This window comes from Paroedura picta, chromosome 17, assembly GCF_049243985.1.
Source record: "Paroedura picta isolate Pp20150507F chromosome 17, Ppicta_v3.0, whole genome shotgun sequence".
Lineage (NCBI taxonomy): Eukaryota > Metazoa > Chordata > Lepidosauria > Squamata > Gekkonidae > Paroedura > Paroedura picta.
This window is the reverse complement of record NC_135385.1, coordinates 4,194,322-4,213,285: the sequence shown is the minus strand read 5'-3', so window position 1 is coordinate 4,213,285 and position 18,964 is coordinate 4,194,322. Positions and strand designations below refer to the sequence as shown.

At 47.3% G+C, this 18,964-nt stretch overlaps 1 protein-coding gene across 8 annotated transcripts in view; it reads left to right on the top strand.

Annotated features, from left to right (window-relative positions):
• Window positions 1–18,964, top strand: part of TMC5 (transmembrane channel like 5) — a 55,725-nt gene that overhangs the window by 28,316 nt on the left and 8,445 nt on the right. For all 8 annotated transcript variants that reach the window (XM_077316555.1, XM_077316553.1, XM_077316556.1 and 5 more), the window contains 13 exons: window positions 1,156–1,260; window positions 1,466–1,573; window positions 3,374–3,473; window positions 5,191–5,278; window positions 8,383–8,631; window positions 10,568–10,719; window positions 11,940–12,084; window positions 14,242–14,397; window positions 15,205–15,371; window positions 15,922–16,000; window positions 16,565–16,662; window positions 17,703–17,798; window positions 18,265–18,340. In XM_077316555.1, the coding sequence (XP_077172670.1) occupies window positions 1,156–1,260; window positions 1,466–1,573; window positions 3,374–3,473; window positions 5,191–5,278; window positions 8,383–8,631; window positions 10,568–10,719; window positions 11,940–12,084; window positions 14,242–14,397; window positions 15,205–15,371; window positions 15,922–16,000; window positions 16,565–16,662; window positions 17,703–17,798; window positions 18,265–18,340 (1,619 nt within the window). The remainder of the gene's footprint in view (window positions 1–1,155; window positions 1,261–1,465; window positions 1,574–3,373; window positions 3,474–5,190; window positions 5,279–8,382; window positions 8,632–10,567; window positions 10,720–11,939; window positions 12,085–14,241; window positions 14,398–15,204; window positions 15,372–15,921; window positions 16,001–16,564; window positions 16,663–17,702; window positions 17,799–18,264; window positions 18,341–18,964) is intronic.

Sequence of the window (18,964 nt, the reverse complement as noted above, 5' to 3'; positions counted from 1 at the left end):
CTGTTCAGTGGGAGCTGTTACCCGGAAAGTGTTCTCAGATGGCAACCTAAACGATCTCCCGTACACACAGCCCCCCCCCCCTGCCTATAGAAAACTAACTTAGCCTTCCCCCTGATATAGTTTTCTGTGTGGAAGGATTTTCTTTTGTATGGTGGGAACTAGGGTTGAGTGCTTTGGCTCAGTTCGGCCAACTCTGCAATCACTGAATCTGGGGGTGGCCAGCGCCAGCCCCGAAGCGCTCAACCCTAGTGGGAACATTGGGTTTTGTGACACACACCCCCCCCATTGAAGTCTCAGTCTATAGAGTGAGTTTAAGTGCTTCAGTAAGAATAAAGCCTCTAGGTCAGGGTTAGTCAAACTGCGGCCCTCCAGATGTCCATGGACTACAATTCCCAGGAGCCCCCTGCCAGCGAATGCTGGCAGGGGGCTCCTGGGAATTGTAGTCCATGGACATCTGGAGGGCCGCAGTTTGACTAACCCTGCTCTAGGTCAAAGCGCTTAAATCCAAAGGGCTTGTCCTCTTGGTCCTAAAGGAGAAAGAGGATCGAAAACGATACAGGCAATCCCTTTTTGTGTTGGACCAATTTGGCTAAGGTGTCTGTAGAGCTTAGTTTGTCAGCTGCCTTCAGACTTGTTACACCAGCCTATTGTACCAAACAGGACTTGTGCATTAAGCCAACAGCCAGCTTAGAACCTGATTGTAAATACTACCTGAAGCCACATTTTTTACACCTACGAAACCTTTGAGATCCATAACACTCTAATTTCCTGACTCCTATTTTGTATTGCTCTTAGGTGTGAGTGACTATGTTACTGGGGTGGAGAACGGCTGAGTTAATGAGGCAATCAACTCTTTAAGCTGGGAATTTCATGAAGAATAGAGCTTAAATGCATCATAGATGCTTTAGGCTGATCCTGCATTTAGAAGGGGGCTGGACTAGATGGTCTATATGGCCCCTTCCAAATCCTAATTTTAAATTGTCCTGTCTAGTGAGCCATACCGGCATTCAGGACTACATTGACCATTCAGGATTACATTCAGGACTACATTGACCATCTACAACCATCTACTGTACAGCCTGGTTATTTTGTCAGTAAGCCTGCATTTTATTGACTATATATGAAGCACTATATGTTCTATTATCCCCCCTACAGTTAATCCTTCGTTCGACTATGAACCAGAATTTCCATACATGTTGCCTACTTCAAGTGATACCTTTAGCGATCATTATTCACACAGATCAGATACGCCAGATGGAGGTAAGATCGTATCTTTCAGCACTGGGGAAGATTAACGTTTTAAAAATTACACACCTGATTAGAAATCTTTTCATAAATAACATATAAGGGGACGTGAATGTTTTTGCTGGACTGAGGTGTCGTTAGTACCCTAAGACTCTTTGTCTCTTTAACAATACACTCACGAAGCTTTTAGACAAAAAGGACGCTGTGCTTCATTCCTCAGCTGGAGTCATTCGGCAACGTGGCAGGCAAGAAGTGGATATGACCTTCCTGGCGCCTTCTAGTCTCCGTCAGTTGGACCCAGGATATAATGAAGAACAGCAAAAGCAAGGTGGGCCAGTGTTTTCTCTATTTCCTACTTCTACTTCCTACTTCTATTGAAGAAATGCTGGTTCAGTTGTAAGGTATTAACCACCATGGTTCAGTGGTAAGGTAGGATCTAGGAGACCAGGGCTCAAATCCACACATGGTCATAAATACCTGAAGTTGCCCCCGTGTGGCCCTTGATGGACCTGGAGGGGGTGAGAAGGGGCCCTGCTGGGCACGTACCCAGCTTCTCAACTGCATTCTGCACGATTGCACCACTTCTGGGGTGTCTCGAAGCCTGGAGAAGGTTTCAGGGGTTTCCCAATGGTAAAAAAGTTGGGAAAGGCTGGACTAAGCTGTTTCACATTGCTTCCTGTCTGGTCCTTTGGACTGGGGAGGCTGGGGATTGAACCTGGGGTTTTCTGCATGTCAAGCCACAGCCTCTCCCACTGTGTGAAGCTTGCCCGATGACCTTAGTCTAGTGATTCTTTCTCAGGTTCACCAACCTCACAAGATCACGTGAAGGAAGGGAAGCCTGCTGCCCTGACCTCCTCAGAAAATGCAGGAGCTAAAAATGTACTGTTCCGAAATTTTGGGAAGTGCGTCTGTCAAATGAGGCTTTCTGTCACTGATGCTGACCTTATATCCACACTAGGGGCCAAGCCTGTTGCATTCAGGTATCCAGTGGATGCTAGATTGGGGGTGGGGGTGGAAGAACCCTGTCGATGGCCTCTCCCCCCAGGGCCTGGAAAGGCTGCAGCCTCCGAGCCTCAGAGGGAAGTGGAAGGAGGAGGGGGATGGTCAGGGGTGGGGGACGGAAGGCGATTGGCTGCCCGCTGGACAGGCAGGCAAGCCGGTTGGAGGAGGAGGCACTCAGGGGCGGGTTTTAAGCGCTGAGTGACACTTAAGCCACAAGACATGCTCCTCCTCTAAGCCCTTACCAGAAATATGCGGAACAGATTCCTTACAATCCCCTCTACTTTTTATTTTATTTTATTTTGAGACAATGGCACTGTAATGTGATGTTAATGTAATTTCAAATCTAACTCTCTGATCTCAGGACAAAATAACTTCCCAGCACAGTTGGCCATTTGCAGGGAGGCTTCCACGCTTGGGTGGAGACGGAGGGGGCCAGCAACTAGTCTCTTTTAATTATTTCTTTTCACAACAGGGAAGGCGTCTGCTATCAATTACTAACGGGGACAGTTTTATTTCTCCAATGTTTTTGTGAACTGCAACTGAACTCAGAAGGGACTGATTAGCTGTTTTAGCAAAGAATTATCATCACATGGCTTAATTTGGATACTAGGACACACTTTAATAATTTGTCACTAATTTATCCTTTTCTGTATGATTCTTGTCCCATTTTGCCTGAGGAAGAGTGCCTGTACACGAAATCTCACGCCTTGAATATATCCTTGTTGGTCTTAAAGGTGCTATTGCTCAATTTTTGTTGGACTGCTTCAGACCAACATGGTCATTTGAATCAGGACACTGGGAGTTCTTCATTTTTCAGCTCTTTATTATGACCCCAGCATGATAAGTATAAAAAACAAAACTGACCTGAAGAATCCCACAACCAACCCCAACTTATACCAAAAGCCCCACAAATAGATCTTCCCGCCTGTGTATTCTATTGGTCATTTGCACTTTCACTGGCTGGATCCCGCAGATGGGATCTAGCCGTGCATTGATCGGTTACAGTGCGGGTTTATAATCCTGCCTCGGAACTCAAGCTTGGTCCTTGACAGAACTACAGACATAACAAGCACTATTTCATACTACTGCTTGAACGGTTTGTTGTTGTTGGGTTTTTTTTATGCAGAAGAAAAGTTAATCCAAAGTCTTGCAAGCTTGTCTCCCTGGGAGAGTGTCAAAGCGATCCAGAAGATCCCAAAAACTATGAAAGAAAAGAGAGAGCTCAGGTAAAAGCACATGATGCTTGTAGGTGCTTTGGTCATGCCTCGATCGGGATAACCTTTTAAAGCAGCCTTTTTGAAAAACATTTTTAAAAATGCGTGCATGTTCTTTTCGTAGCAGTTTAACCAACATTTACTGAAGTCCCCATGTGCTTCCTGATGTAAAATAATTAGGAGAGCCAGTTTGGTGTCGTGGTTAGGAGTGCGGACTTCTAATCTGGCATGCCAGGTTCGATTCTGCACTCCCCCACAAGCAACCAGCTGGGTGACCTTGGGCTCGCCACGGCACTGATAAAACTGTTCTGACCAAGCAGTGATATCAGGGCTCTCTCAGCCTCACCCACCCCACAGGGTGTCTGGTGTGGGGAGAGGAAGAGAAGGCGACTGTAAGCCGCTTTGAGCCTCCTTCGGGTAGGGAAAAGTGGCATATAAGAACCAACTCTTCTTCTAGGAAAGAAACATGTCTTTAACATCAATCCATTATATACAAAATGGTGTGTTTGAACCCAAACAGCTCTTTGGTAACAAGAAAAGTTGGTTGGAGTTCCCCAACATGGCACTCCTAGGGCCCACCAACACCTTTCCTGGTTCCTGAAATTGATTTTAGAAAGTAGGTGGGACTGGGTGGGTGGCTAGGAGCTTGATGTAGTGGTTAGGAGCACCGACTTCTAATCTGGTGAACTGGGTTTGATTCCCCGCTCCTCCTCCACATACAACCAGCTGGGTGTCCTTGCCCTTTGTCACAGCAGTAATATCAGGGCTCTCTCAGCCTCACCTCCCTCACAGGGTGTCTGTTGTGGGGGAAGAAAGGGAAGGCAAATGTAAGCCGCTTTGAGACTCCTGGTAGAGAAAAGTGGCATATAAGAGCCAACTCTTCTACTTTGCAGAGGAGGGATGTTCACAGAGGAATGGGAAGGCAACTGTAAGCCGCTTTGAGCTTCCTTCGGGTAGAGAAAAGCGGCATATAAGAGCCAACTCTTCTTCTTCTAATAAGAATATGTGTGCAAGAAAGTATTTTAAATAATATGTCAATCACAATTTCTGCCTGAAATATTGAAGTGTTCCCATGGGAGTTATGCATCACTTGCCTTCTTTTTGTGGGTGGCCCCCCAGCCTGCTCCAGCCCTTTTGTGGTGGTTTCCCCCCGTCCAGCATTTATTTATTTTCATTTCTTATATTTCTTAACCACCTTCCCAGTGAGCCATCTCAGGGCAGTGTATAAAGTGCTATATAAATACAATATATACATATATAAATACAATATTTAAGCAAGGAAAAGTTCAGTTTTATGAGGTGGCTGAAGCAGAGTCGTCTGAAGCACAACCCTTCAAAGACGGAGGCCCTGTGGCTGGGCAGGAAGGGCGCAAGCGTGGAAGCACACCTACCCAGCCTGGACGGAGTGCAGCTATCAGTAGCTCACTCCGCCAGGAACCTGGGTATGATCCTTGATGCCTCCGTCTACACGGAGGCACAGGTCACAAAGAGTAGTGAGGCAAGCCTTCTACGACCTATGCCAAGCGAAGCTTGGTGCAGAGAAAAACGGGTAGAATGAAAGGGAACGGTCTGATCCATCTTTTCATGAGCATTACCCAATAGAAGCTTAGTTGGGAGACAGGTTTGCTGTTAAGGTTTTGCATTATATAAGCAGAGAGTACAATCAGATGAAAACAATGGAGTCTGGAAATTGTCATGATACCACGCATTGCTTTTGACAACTCAACAGGAATCACATTCTCATAGAGAAGATAAAGACACGCGACCGGGATGCTCAGATTAACTGCTGTGCCCAGTGCTTCTACAACATAGCTCTGGTAAGTATAGCACACGTTTCATTCATCGTGGACTTTCTAATAAATGAACTGTGAAACAGTGTCACTTCTGCTGTGTGGTCCCATTCGAAGGAAAGGGATCTTCTTTATGCAAAGGGAAGAATTGGTTTTTATACCCCACTGTTCGCTGCCTAAAGGAGTCCCAGCGCAGCTTACGACCACCTATCCCCCCCCCTCCCCGCAACAGACACCCTGTAGTGGCAGCTTCTAATCTGGCAAGTCGGGTTTAATTCCCCGCTCCTCCACGTGCAGCCAGCTGGGTGACCTTGGGGTCCTCACAACCCTGATAAAGCTGTTCAGTAATATCAGGGCCCTCTCAGCCTCACCCACCTCACAGGGTGTCTGTTGAAGGAAAAGATGATTGTAAGCCGGTTTGATACTCCTTCAGGTAGAGAAAAGCGGCATATAAGAACCAACTCTTCTTCTTCTTCTTCAGTAATATCAGGGCTCTCTCAGCCTCACCCACCTCACAGGGTGTCTATTGTGGGGAGAGGAAGGGAATGCGATTGTAAGCCACTTTGAGACTCCTTCGGGTACAGAAAAGCGGCATAGAAGAACCAACTCTTCTTCTTCTTCTTCTTCTTCTTCTTCTTCTTCATGCTCAGCGGGTGAAAATAAAGCTGCAATAAAGCCCATGTGGTAGACCCTTAAGTACCTGTGCTTTTTCTGTCCCTGGGAAGGACAGATTTTGTGGTGCAAGGAGGGGTATTGTTGGTTACATGTTTTTATACTGGCCTGTTACTCTACCATTCCCCTAAGCAAAGCAAAGGAGGGGTGGCTGGAATACTGTGGCTTTGGGCTTTCTACACTGAGCTAACAGGTTGGCCAACAGTGCAATTCGAAGCAGAGCTATGGAGGGTGTAAGACTGCGTAGTATCATATTTTAGGATGGAAGAAATACTTCCTTTGTCCGTGGAACAATAGCAGTAAAGGGGGTTTGTGTGGGATATAAATAAGCAATATTATTATAAAGTTGTGCTTTGTATGGGTGATGTGATTGCAGCAATGGCCCCTGTAGTTCAAGAGCTTTCTAAAGATATCCATTGGATCCATCTCAAAAAGTTTTGTTAATTATGAGACAGGTCTTTTATTTCAGTGCTCCCTGGAAAATACTTGTGTGTAGATGTATCAAACAAGGATGTTGCTTGGGAAAAACCATGAAAACTCACAGAATTAGATTTGAAAGCATGGGCCGGAGAGCTTTTGATAGCTTTTCCAGCAAACTGGAGGTGATTTGGAAGAGCGTTGACTGCTTACATTCTCATACAACTTCTGGCAAACAGATTTTGATCATAAGAAGACAGCGAGAAGAAAAGATATCTGTGTGCACTCACCATCATCCAGGGAAACGTTTTTGTCAGAATCGTATTGTGTCTTTGTCATGTTGCGCTTTTGTCATGTTATACTTCAGTTATGCTTCTGCCTTGCTAAGTTTTTGCTGTGATGTTTTACACTGTGTATTTCTGCTCTGTGGTTTGCACGCATCCCATTGGGCCATACATGGCCTTTTGATCTTCAGCTTCACCATCTCGATTTTGATCTTTTGTTACTGCCTGGAATAGGTGCGAATGTAGCCAGCCCCAGGCCTCAAGCTTCCTGCCTCCCCTCTGCGATACGCCTGGGAACTGTCATTCTTCCCAGGACCCTAACGCCCAGCAGGCACCTTGACACAGAGGCTGTCTGCAGGCCCAAACCAGTTGACTCAGGGAAGGGCCAAGGCAAAGGGTAGATAAAGCAGTACTTTGACTAGATTCTTTAGTCTTAGCAAAGTTCCCATGATTTACAGTTTGTTATTCTTTCAATAAAGAGATTTTCCACAAATGAAGTCTGCTTGTTGGGGAGTAATCGACAGAAACCTCACAGTTTTCAGCCCTCCTAAAAACTATTGTCTGTCTGACTTCATATTGAGGGGTGGAAAAGATCGAAAAGATCGAAAATCCCCTGGGTGGGCATAGCATAATCAATTGCCTTGCCATGTTGCCTTAAACAGAGTTGGGTCTAGCCAGATTTTTTTGTACAGTGTCCCTGAACTATCCTGCAGTGCCCGTCTCTTGTGGCTTCTATCCGTTTAAATCCCATAATCCTCCAGCATGATGGGAAGACTGGTTGATGAGATCTGTTCCCGGCATAAACGCTGGTTGGGTTCAACCCATAATATTTTTATTTAAAGTCACACTGACCTTCTTTCTGATGAGTCTAGTCCAGGGGTAGTCAAACTGTGGCCCTCCAGATGTCCATGGACTACAATTCCCAGGAGCCCTTGCCAGCATTCGCTGGCGAATGCTTGGCAAGGGCTCCTGGGAATTGTAGTCCATGGACATCTGGAGGGCCGCAGTTTGACTACCCCTGGTCTAGTCAAAAACATGTCGGAAAACTGTATCTGTTTATTTGGGCAGAGGTGGGTGGGGTGGGAACGTGGCTCTTGGTGGCTTCAGGGAGTCAACAAAGTCTTATTAGGGTTATGATCTAAGCTCCTGGGGCTTACCTGCCTTTCAGCAGTAAGGGCTAGCTTTAGAGGAAACCCTGTTGGAAAAGACAGATGTCCATGGACTACAATTCTCATGGGAACTGTAGTCCATGAACATCTGGAGGACCACAGGTTGACTACCCTTGCTGTAAGACCAGCCATCTAATAGGAAGATAATTCATTTACTCTCCATGGGTTACTCTCCAACAACACAGCTGGCTGTAAATTAAGCCCACGTCCCAATACTGGTTTGCTTGTCAAAGCATTTTCCTGCCAGTTTTCAATAAAATGGAAGCAGCTTGAGATGAAATCCTACTTTAAAACTACGGCATGTAATGTAGCGCTAACCTATAAAATCATAATCCCGCAGCATTAAGAGATTAAATAAAGAACCTGTAAACTAGAAATGAAGCCCCCTAAAGCCAAAAAAAAATTCACCTAATACAGACTAAACTAGGGATAGTCAAACTGCGGTTCTTCAGAAGTCCACGGGGCTCGTGGGACTTGTAGTTCATGAACATCTGGAGAGCCCCAGTTGGACCACCCTTGGGCTAAACTTTAAAGCAACCCAAGCCATCATCAGATTCTATTCTAACTTTTCCCTTCCCTCCCCTTCTAGTCCTTTCGGCAGTTTAAAAACGCCTTATCAGGATTTTTTCAGTACTTGAAACTTTGGCAGAAGACCCTCAAGGTCATCGGAGGCCAATTTGGGACCGGTGTCTGCTCTTACTTCGTTTTCCTCACCTGGCTCCTGATGTTCAACATGTTCTCCTTCCTTGTGAACTTCAGCTTCATCACAGTCCCTCAGCTGCTGGAAGCCAAAGCAAATAACCTTTCCTTCACAGGGCTGGAGTTTTTCACGGGAGCTGTAAGTGTGTCTTTTTCTTTCTTTTTCCAAAGAGCTCCTGGTGTCGGTTTCCCCTCCCACCCATTAAATAACCTGACACACACACACGCTATTCTTCTAACTTTGATCCATTATGCAGGGGCAAGAGGGAGATGCTGTTTGCAGGGGGGAAATGGGCTGGGGTGGAGGGAAACACGAGCCTTTTAACTTTTCTCCCTTTCCTGCCAGAAGGTAGGGAGAAACTGCCTACAGGGCAAAGATCGTCCTGATCTGGAATCTGAACATTCTAGACTAGCGATCCCCAACCTGTGGGCCGCGGACCACATGTGGTCCTTTGACTAATTGGAGGTGGGCCCCGAAGGATGCCTTCTCCCCTCTCCCCTGGCCCTTTACTTCACCCCCCAGCCCTTTACAACACACTTCATTGTTGTGGCGTGTCTGTATCTTATTTTGAAGGGATGTTTAAACATTGCCATAGCGATCAGAGAGCGTTAGGGCAGTGGTTGAGAGTAGAGGAGTAAACTACCCCCCCACCAGGCCTCAGTAAAAGGCGTTGAGTGGTCCCCGGCGTTGAGTGGTCCCCGGTGATAAAAAGGTTGGGGACCACTGTTCTAGACCAGGGGTGGCCAAACTGTCTCCCCAGATGTCCACGGCCTACAATTTCCATAAGGCCCTGACAGCGCATGCCGGCAGGAGGCCATGGAACTTGTAGTCCATGGACATCTGGAGAGTCACAGTTTGGCCACCCTTGCCCTGGACTCACTCTGGTGCTGAGGGAGTATGTTTGCAATGCCCAAGCAGAGGAAGGGACCCTTGCAAGGCAGACTCCATGGGCAAGAGGGAGATCTACACCTGCCTCTCACCCACTATTCTCCTCTCCGATCTCAAGAGCTTTCCCTCTGAAACTGGAGAGCAAACAACCTTGGAGTGGCATTTGCGTGCATGGAGGCTAAGCGAGTGAGATGAAATCTCCTCCTCACATGCCACTCCCCGATGACAGGTGCCCTCCGCCCTTTTAGTGGAACTATGGCAGTCGGTATTTTGGGGAAGAGGGGCTCCTTGATGTCATGCTTCCCCTAGAGTAATTAGCAAACATTGTTTACATATTGTCCAGCATCGTAAAAGAAACTTAAGTCCGGGATCCTCAGGATTTCAGTTGTTCTTTGATAGCATGCAGCCCGGTCATCACAGCAGTGTGCCAAAGCGTTTCCTTTGCGCATGGATGCATTTCTTTCCCCTCTTCCTTGCAAGAAGTGACGCTGATGCAGCTTCAGCATTACTAGTTGAGCATGCTGTAGATGCTTTTTCCCTAGAACAAAACCCTAGCCCTAAGTTCCTTAGCAGTGGGAGGATCTTTGAGAGCCAGTTTGGTGTCGTGGTTAGGAGTGCGGACTTCTAATCTGGCATGCCAGGTTCGATTCTGCGCTCCCCCACATGCAGCCAGCTGGGTGACCTTGGGCTCGCCACGGCACTGATAAAACTGTTCTGACCGGGCAGGAATATCAGGGCTCTCTCAGCCTCACCTACCCCACAGGGTGTCTGTTGTGGGGAGAGGAAAGGAAAGGCGACTGGAAGCCGCTTTGAGCCTCCTTCGGGTAGGGAAAAGTGGCATATAAGAACCAACTCTTCGTCTTCTTCAGGAATATCAGGGCTCTCTCAGCCTCACCCAAATCACAGGGTGTCTGTTGTGGGGAGAGGAAGGGAAGGCGACTGTAAGCCGCTTTGAGCCTCCTTTGGGTAGGGAAAAGCGGCATATAAGAACCAACTCTTCTTCTTCTTCTTCTGAGTTAATGAACTCCAAGAGTCCAGTGGTATGTTACAGACCAAGACAATTTCCAGGATGTACATTTCAGAGCTCCATTTGTCCATTCAGAGCTAGAGGCAGACATGGCTAGCAATATGAAGCTCATGATCCCCAGGGAGTTCTCTAACTTCTATATCCTGCCTATTGTTTCAGGGCTATTTTACACAAACGGTGCTCTACTATGGGTTTTACACCAATGGGACAATCTCAGAAAATAAAAACAGCGCTCCCTATAACATGCAGCTGACCTATATTTTCACAATAGGGGTTTATTTTGTCTTCTGCTTCCTGAGCTTGCTGTACAGGTATGTTTACTTTATGTTGAACAGTGAAATGTCTTTTAATCATTGTGTGTTTGGGGGGGGGCAGCTAATGTTAAGGTATTTACTAGTGAAACAATTCTAGATCACCTGTTCGGGCAGTTATTGTGCGTTTTTTGATGTGGAACATCAAAACTTCTGGAGGCCTCACTTCAAGAAGGACGTAGATAAAATTGAAAGGGTACAGAGGAGAGCAACGAGGATGATCTGGGGCCAAGGGACCAAGCCCTATGAAGATAGGTTGAGGGACTTGGGAATGTTCAGCCTGGAGAAAAGGAGGTTGAGAGGGGACATGATAGCCCTCTTTAAGTATTTGAAAGGTTGTCACTTGGAGGAGGGCAGGATGCTGTTTCTGCTGGCTGCAGAGGAGAGGACACGCAGTAATGGGTTTAAACTTCAAGTACAACGATATAGGCTAGATATCAGGAAAAAGTTTTTCACAGTCAGAGTAGTTCAGCAGTGGAATAGGCTGCCTAAGGAGGTGGTGAGCTCCCCCTCACTGGCAGTCTTCAAGCAAAGGTTGGATACACACTTTTCTTGGATGCTTTAAGATGTTTAGGGCTGATCCTGCATTGAGCAGGGGGTTGGACTAGGTGGCCTGTATGGCCCCTTCCAGCTCTATGATTCTATAATTCTATGATCCTGCGTTGAACAGGGGGTTGGACTAGATGGCCTGTATGGCCCCTTCCAACTCTAGGATTCTATGATTCTAGTGGGCCAATGCTGTCACCGCCATAGGAGGCCGGGGAAGGCACAGTAGCGGCACACAAGGAGACCAGGCCAGGAGATATGCTTCATGGAGCTATGCTGGAAATAAACCAGCATAATACCAAATTGAACACTAGAGGCAGCAAAACACACGTGGAACAAAAATATCCCCCCCCCCAAGAAACAGGAACTTAGAAGTGAGAAAAATGAGAGTGCAAGAACCAATCCCCGCAACTCTCTTTCTGTTTCAAATATTCTCCCAGCCGTTTTTCTCATGCAAGATTCCAGAGAGACACATCTGGAAAAGCACCTGGGGGAAGCCGTTTAGATTGGGATAACAGGTGGGAGGGTTAAGACCAAGCATATGCTTTTGTGCTCAGAATCTGTTTTTTTTCCTCCAAAAAAAAAAATTAGCTTGCTTAAAATTTTCTCTTCCCACGTTAATGGCGTTTGAGTTTTGGGTGGCATTTCCCTTGTGTGTTCTGTTTTCGCAACAGCATGGCCAAATCCTTCTCCAGAAACTTTGTTAATCCTTCAATGTACTCTGGGAATGCGGCCAAACTTCTCTGCATCTGGGACTTCGGTGTGACCAGTGAGAAAGCCGTGAAGCTGAAACAGAGAAACCTCAGCACTCAGATGAAGGTACGGGATCAGGAGTATGTTTTAAAAAGAAATTGACTCCCTGCTCTCTTGAATGACGTTTTGTGTGACACTCTGCACACAGCAATTCTCCTTGGGATTTTTTAAAGAAATTGCTATATAAGCTATAATCTTTTTAAAAAGAAAAAGGCTATCCCAATGTTTCCCCATTCATCCCATCCCATCCCCACCACCCACAGTGTCCTTAAAGCCCTTAGACTGGATTGTGTTTTCTTTCCTTTTCTTGCAAGCTGAATGCCAAGCAGAGGGGACAACGATGCTTCCTCTTCTTTGCCTGGTCGCTCTGATGGAGGGTGGCGGAAAGTACCATCCAGTTAGAACTGATCTGGGCCAGCCAGTGGGGCTTTCAAGACAAGAGAGATTTGGGGGTGGTTGGCCATCGCCTGCCTCTGCACAGCCATGCTGGGCTTTCTTGGCAGTCTGTTACCCCCAAGTACTGCCCAAGGCTGGCCCTGCTTGGGTTCTGAGATTGGGCTAGCCTACGCCATCCAGGTCAAGGCTGTGTTGATTACCATCTTCTTTTCGGCTAGAGATCAGGGGGGAGGAATTTCACAGCTGTTGCTTTTGCCTATGGCAGGGGTAGTCAAACTGCGGCCCTCCAGATGTCCATGGACTACAATTCCCAGGAGCCCCTGCCATGGACATCTGGAGGGCCACAGTTTGACTACCCCTGGCCTATGGATACAGAGCAGGGTAGGCAGCCATGTGCCTCAGCTGCCATTGTAACTGAGTCCCTTTTTGTCAATATGACTTGGCCCTGCTTGTCCGGGGGGGGGGGGTCAATCCCCTCAGCCCCCCCCCCCAAGTTTACACCCCTAGTTTTCCCCCACCTTCGCTAAGCACCCTGAAACTGCTCTGTGATGGGTGGGATACAAGTAAAATCCATCATAGGGCAACGTGTAGGAACTGGATGACATTGCCTCATGGCCTCATTCGTAAAGTTTGCATCAGCAGAGAAGGGGGGAGGGAGAGGGAGTGTTTGGGGACAAAAGGTGGGGTGCTTGAGGAATCATCCATCCAGGGGTAGTCAAACTGCGGCCCTCCAGATGTCCATGGACTACAATTCCCAGGAGCCCCCTGCCAGCATTTGCTGGCAGGGGCTCCTGGGAATTGTAGTCCATGGACATCTGGAGGGCCGCAGTTTGACTACCCCTGATCCATGCTGTGAACTCCTCTTCCGGGTCCGACCCAAAACCTTGAAGCCGGCCTGACAGACTGGATTGTTGTGGAGCTTGATTTTAATTGTTAATATTAGATTTATATGGTGCTATGACGATGTGATGGTATTTTAAAACACAATTGCGTCCTGCTTGAAGGGTCTTGAATTGTATTTGTGAGCTGATTTGAGGCTGTGAGTCTAAGCACCATGTTAACCGAAGTCCTGCGTTGCTCCTGGGAGGGAGAATGGCACTGGTCAGACCACTCCTGGAGTACTGTGTGCAGTTCTGGAGGCCTCACTTCAAGAAGGACGTAGATAAAATTGAAAGGGTACAGAGGAGAGCGACGAAGATGATCTGGGGCCAAGGGACCAAGCCCTATGAAGATAGGTTGAGGGACTTGGGAATGTTCAGCCTGGAGAAAAGGAGGTTGAGAGGGGACATGATAGCCCTCTTTAAGTATTTGAAAGGTTGTCACTTGGAGGAGGGCAGGATGCCGTTTCTGCTGGCTGCAGAGGAAAGGACACGCAGTGATGGGTTTAAACTTCAAGTACAACGATATAGGCTAGATATCAGGAAGAAAATGTTCACAGTCAGAGTAGTTCAGCAGTGGAATAGGCTGCCTAAGGAGGTGGTGAGCTCCCCCTCACTGGCAGTCTTCAAGCAAAGGCTGGATACACACTTTTCTTGGATGCTTTAGGATGCTTAGGGCTGATCCTGCGTTGAGCAGGGGGTTGGACTAGATGGCCTCTATGGCCCCTTCCAACTCTATGATTCTATGACTAGATGGCCTGTATGGCCCCTTCCAACTCTATGATTCTGTGATTCTAATGACGACTGGTGGGTTTTGTTGCTGGAGTGAAGAAGAAGCCTTAATTGCTAGGTCTTCTCTGGAACGTCACGGCCACTTTTTTAATCTGAAGAATGAGGCCTTTTTTTAAACAAGCCCCCCAGGAGCTGATAAGCCATTGTTTGATCCCAGGAAACACTCTCTGAAATGAAGACCGTCGTGCTGCAGCTTTCCACGGGCCAGAGGATGGCTAAGCTGTCTCTTCATCTGGCGGCTTGGCTTGTCTCCTTGGGGGCTGCCGTGGCTTCCTGTGCCGGCATCTACTTTTTCTCCACAGCTAACTTAAAGGTAAGGGCCGGGGATTCCATCCTGCGTACGCATCTGCTTCCTTTCTGTGCTCACGGGGTGTTGAGCCACGGGCAGCTCACGGCGATCCCAGAGTGTTCTCAAGACCAGACCCGGTTTACCCTGGCCTTCCTCTGCAAAAAGTATCCACAACCTCCCTTGCTGGTCTCCCACCCAAGTATTAACCGGGACAGAGTCTGCTTAGCTTCCAAGATTCAACGGGATGAGGCTAGCCTGGGCCATCCGGCTCAAATCATATCTCTGTTTTGTCTCTGCACCCCCCCATGCCATGTCAGCATTTCATATGTGTATGCAGGCTCTGAAACGTTTTAATGACTTTCAATTGTACTCCTCCCGCCCCTCCACTACCAGTGGCCTGATGTCTTAAGTGCAGGGGGTTCTGTTATATTCAGCTGCCGCACAGCACAAGCTTGTCAGTAACTTAAAGGTAAAGGTAAATGTATCCCCTGTGCAAGCACCGAGTCATGTCTGAGCCTTGGGGTGACGCCCTCCAGCGTTTTCATGGCAGACTCAATACGGGGTGGTTTGCCAGTGCCTTCCCCAGGCATTACCGTTTACCCCCCAGCAAGGTGGGTCCTCATTTTACCGACCTCGGAAGGATGGAAGGCTGAGTCAACCTTGAGCTGGCTGCTGGGATCGAACTCCCAGCCTCGTGGGCAGAGCTTCAGACTGCATGTCTGCTGCCTTACCACTCTGCGCCACAAGAGGCTCTTTTGTCAGTAACTTAAATCCCTGCAAAGAGGAAAATGACTTCAGGTTGGTTTCTCTCCCCCACCCAACACCTTCTAGCTGTTTCTGGACCTTGATAGAACAGACCCGAAAAGTGAAGCCATCACGCTGGTTTTGCCCGTCGTGGTCGGCCTGCTCAACCACATGGTGCCTTTCTTCTACTCTTTCTTTGGCTTTGTGGAAAAATTCACGTCTCCTAAGAACCAAATCTACACCTCTATTGGCAGGTATGGACCACCTTTCCCTCCTTGTATTTCATAAAAGGTAGCAAGCGGAAGGTTCATGAATAGACGTGGGAGGGAGGTCTGGCACAGGAACACCTTCTGTCCTGGTGGGTTTGGGACATGCCCTGTGCTAGATCCATTCCTAAAATGTTTTAAAATGCTATGGAGAGATTTAGAGAATTTGCTTCTCCCCCTTATAGCAATCTCATACTTCTTGTAGCAAAGGTAAACTATTTGCTTCATCTCCAGCTTTGAAAATGAAGACTGCAGGATCCATGTAATCCGGGGGTGGCCAAACTGTGACTCTCCAGATGTTCATGGACTACAATTACCATGAGCGCCTGCCAGCAGGCGCTCATGGTAATTGTAGTCCATGAACATCTGGAGAGTCACAGTTTGGCCACCCCTGAAATCTGTCCATGAAGCAAGAAGGGTTGTGTGTAATTCAGAGCACCATTGATTCTATGCTTGTTTGTGTGCTTGGCATGCCAAGTTTAGAACAGAAGGTTTTTTTCCCTTTGCTTAACCTTTATAATTGTTATTTGCTTTGCAGGAATATTATCCTGAAAATATCAGTAATTGGGATCCTCTGCTACTACTGGCTTAACATTGTGGCCGTCTCAGAAGTGCAGGTATGGTTTTGATCTTGTTTCTGTGCTGCTGTTTATTTTTTAATCTTAATTAGAGGCACGAATGGATTTCACAGAGCTTGAAAATCCCCATTTTTTAAAGTTCCCTTCCGCTAGGTAGGAATGGAATCCAGGGGTCACAGTTTTCTCGCCGTGTTCTGTTGGCGCCGAGTTTTTCCTGTTAAATGGACACACAGCATTTAATCTGCATGTCTCGGTTGTGTTAAAAAAATGGCGTAAAATGAGCTATTGATTCAGGGACAAAAGCAATGAGGGCAGTTAAGAAGAATAGACTCATGAGATATCACTTAAGAAAACCAAGATATTAAATAATGGCTCACTTAAGTGAAAATCGGTTTCCTCTGGAATCCCCCAGTTTGCCATAGGGGCGACTAGTGGACTATGCAGGGGCCGCCTAGCCTGAGCTGCATCAAATGCGTAATTCCCCTGAGCTCCTTTGGTTTCTGCTTTCTTAACCCCCTCCTGAAATGCGGTGGGTCCCTAGAAAGAGAGCAGCTGGCTGTGTATTTTCTGGCTTTTCCTATCCCTGCCATTTCTTTGCACCAGTGCTGGGAAACCGTGGTTGGCCAAGATATATACAAGCTCATTGTGGCCGAATTCATCTGTTGCTTGCTGGGATCGTTATTTGGCGAATTTGGTCGAAGGTAAGGGAACGAGCCTCAGGGTGACTCAAATGGTCCTTTGGGTGCGTTTCTTTGTGGCATTACAGTGGGAGAATGCTTATTGCGTGTATTTGCTCTTGCAACTGTGTTTGGGAGATCTGATGTCCCTCCTACCCCTATTTAAACACTACTCGTGGAAGAGGGAAGTTGGAATGTTTATTATTAAATTTCTGTACCATCCTCCCAGCTGACTGGCTGAGGGCGGTATATATCATTCACGTAATCTGTAAACCGCTCTGTGGAAGTGGTAAAAATAAAGCAGTAAGGGGTAAAGCCCTCTTTAAGTATTTGAAAGGTTGTCATTTGGAGGAGGGCAGGATGCTGTTCCCGTTGGCTGCAGAGGAGAGGACACGCAGTAATGGGTTTAAACTACAAGGACAACGATATAGGCTAGAGATCAGGAAAACAATTTTCACAGAGTAGTTCAGCAGTGGAGTAGGCTGCCTAAGGAGGTGGTGTGCTCCCCTCCCTGGCAGTCTTCAAGCAAAGGTTGGATACACACTTTTCTTGGATGCTTTAGGATGCTTTGGGCTGATCCTGCGTTGAGCAGGGGGTTGGACTAGATGGCCTGTATGGCCCCTTCCAACTCTATGATTCTATGATTCTAAGTGGGCGGAGAAAGGGGCGGGGCGGATAAAAACTCAAAGGGGCCAATCGGGAGCCCCTCTGAGTGTCAGTCCAGGGCCAATTGGCCCGTCCCGGACTCAGGGGGCCTGCCGGGGGAGGCTTCAGTGTGGGGCTCAGAGCAGGCCTGCCTGCTCCGAGCCCCACACTGAAGCCGGGGACTCAGGGGGGAGGCGGCCAGGTGGGGGAGGCCGGGGGGGGCTCCCGCACCCACCCACTGCCCGCTAGCACCCGCTGTATTTTGGCTACAGCGGTCTTAAATTCTAGTATCACATAAAATAGTGAGCCATTAGACAAGGCAGAGGTGATGACTCTTTCTTCCTGCCATATAAGTAAAATATACGAAAGTATACATTGAAAATGTTGGTGATTAAAATGTTCTTTTGGACTTTCCCCAGAATCATTGGCACCAAATGCTGCGCACAACTTGGAGTGCCAGAGTTTGACATTGCTCGAAATGTTTTGGATTTGATCTATGTTCAGACATTGGCATGGTAAGTGACAGATCTTTACAGTCAGAAGAGTTTAGTAACAACTGCTTGAGAAATCTTCTGAAATACCCCGCTTATGAGATGAAAGGTATAGCTGGCCTTAAATCCTTAAAGGATGTCCAAATGCAAACAATACTGTTCATAATAATGCGTGTGTGTGTGTGCGTGTGTGTGTGTGTGTGTGTGTGTGTGAGAGAGAGAGAGAGAGAGCAATGGTGTTGTTTGAATTATTTTTACATTGTATATATAAGAATTAGTTTGCGTTTGCTTTTGCATGAATTTAAATCAGACAATAGCAACAAGGAGAGAGAGAGAACGAGAGAGAGAACGATTTGTCCTGGAAGTTTAAAGGGTAATTTGTGCTGACAAAATGACATTGCCATAAAAATGTACAAAGAGAAAGTTTTCTGCTTACATGACCAGAGGGAAATTTGATTTACTCCTGTTTTTTTTCTCTCTCTCTCTGCAGGATTGGCATCTTCTTCTCACCTCTGATTCCAGCCATTCAGATGGTATCGTTTTTCATCATATTTTATGTGAAAAAGGTACCCAGCTTTTCATGCAAACTAGCAGCTTTTTTACTCTTCCAGGGGTAGTCAAACTGCGGCCCTCCAGATGTCCATGGACTACAATTTTACTCTTCCAGGGGTAGTCAAACTGTGGCCCTCCAGATGTCCAGATGTCCATGGACTACAATTCCCTCCAGATGTCCATGGACTACAATTTTACTCTTCCAGGGGTAGTCAAACTGTGGCCCTCCAGATGTCCAGATGTCCATGGACTACAATTCCCTCCAGATGTCCATGGACTACATTTGCTGGCATTTGCTGGCAGGGGCTCATGGGAATTGTAGTCCATGGACATCTGGAGGGCCGCAGTTTGACTACCCCTGGCATACACCATGCCTATTTCTTTTAAGGGAAGGTAGCCAAGTAGGATATCTGGTTTGCAAAAGGCCAACTAGACAAGCCTTTGGGAGACTCTGAGACTCTGCACTCTGCAGAAACAGCCTTTCAAAACAGTCTTTGCTGTTTGTGGGGCAGATGAAGATAGAAGGAAGAGAGCAACAGTCCCCTCTCACCGCAGTGCCATCCGGAGCTCTCACCTCCCCAGGTAAACGGGGCGGGGCTTCCGTAATCCGGGGATTCTGGTCCTCTCCATCCCTTCCT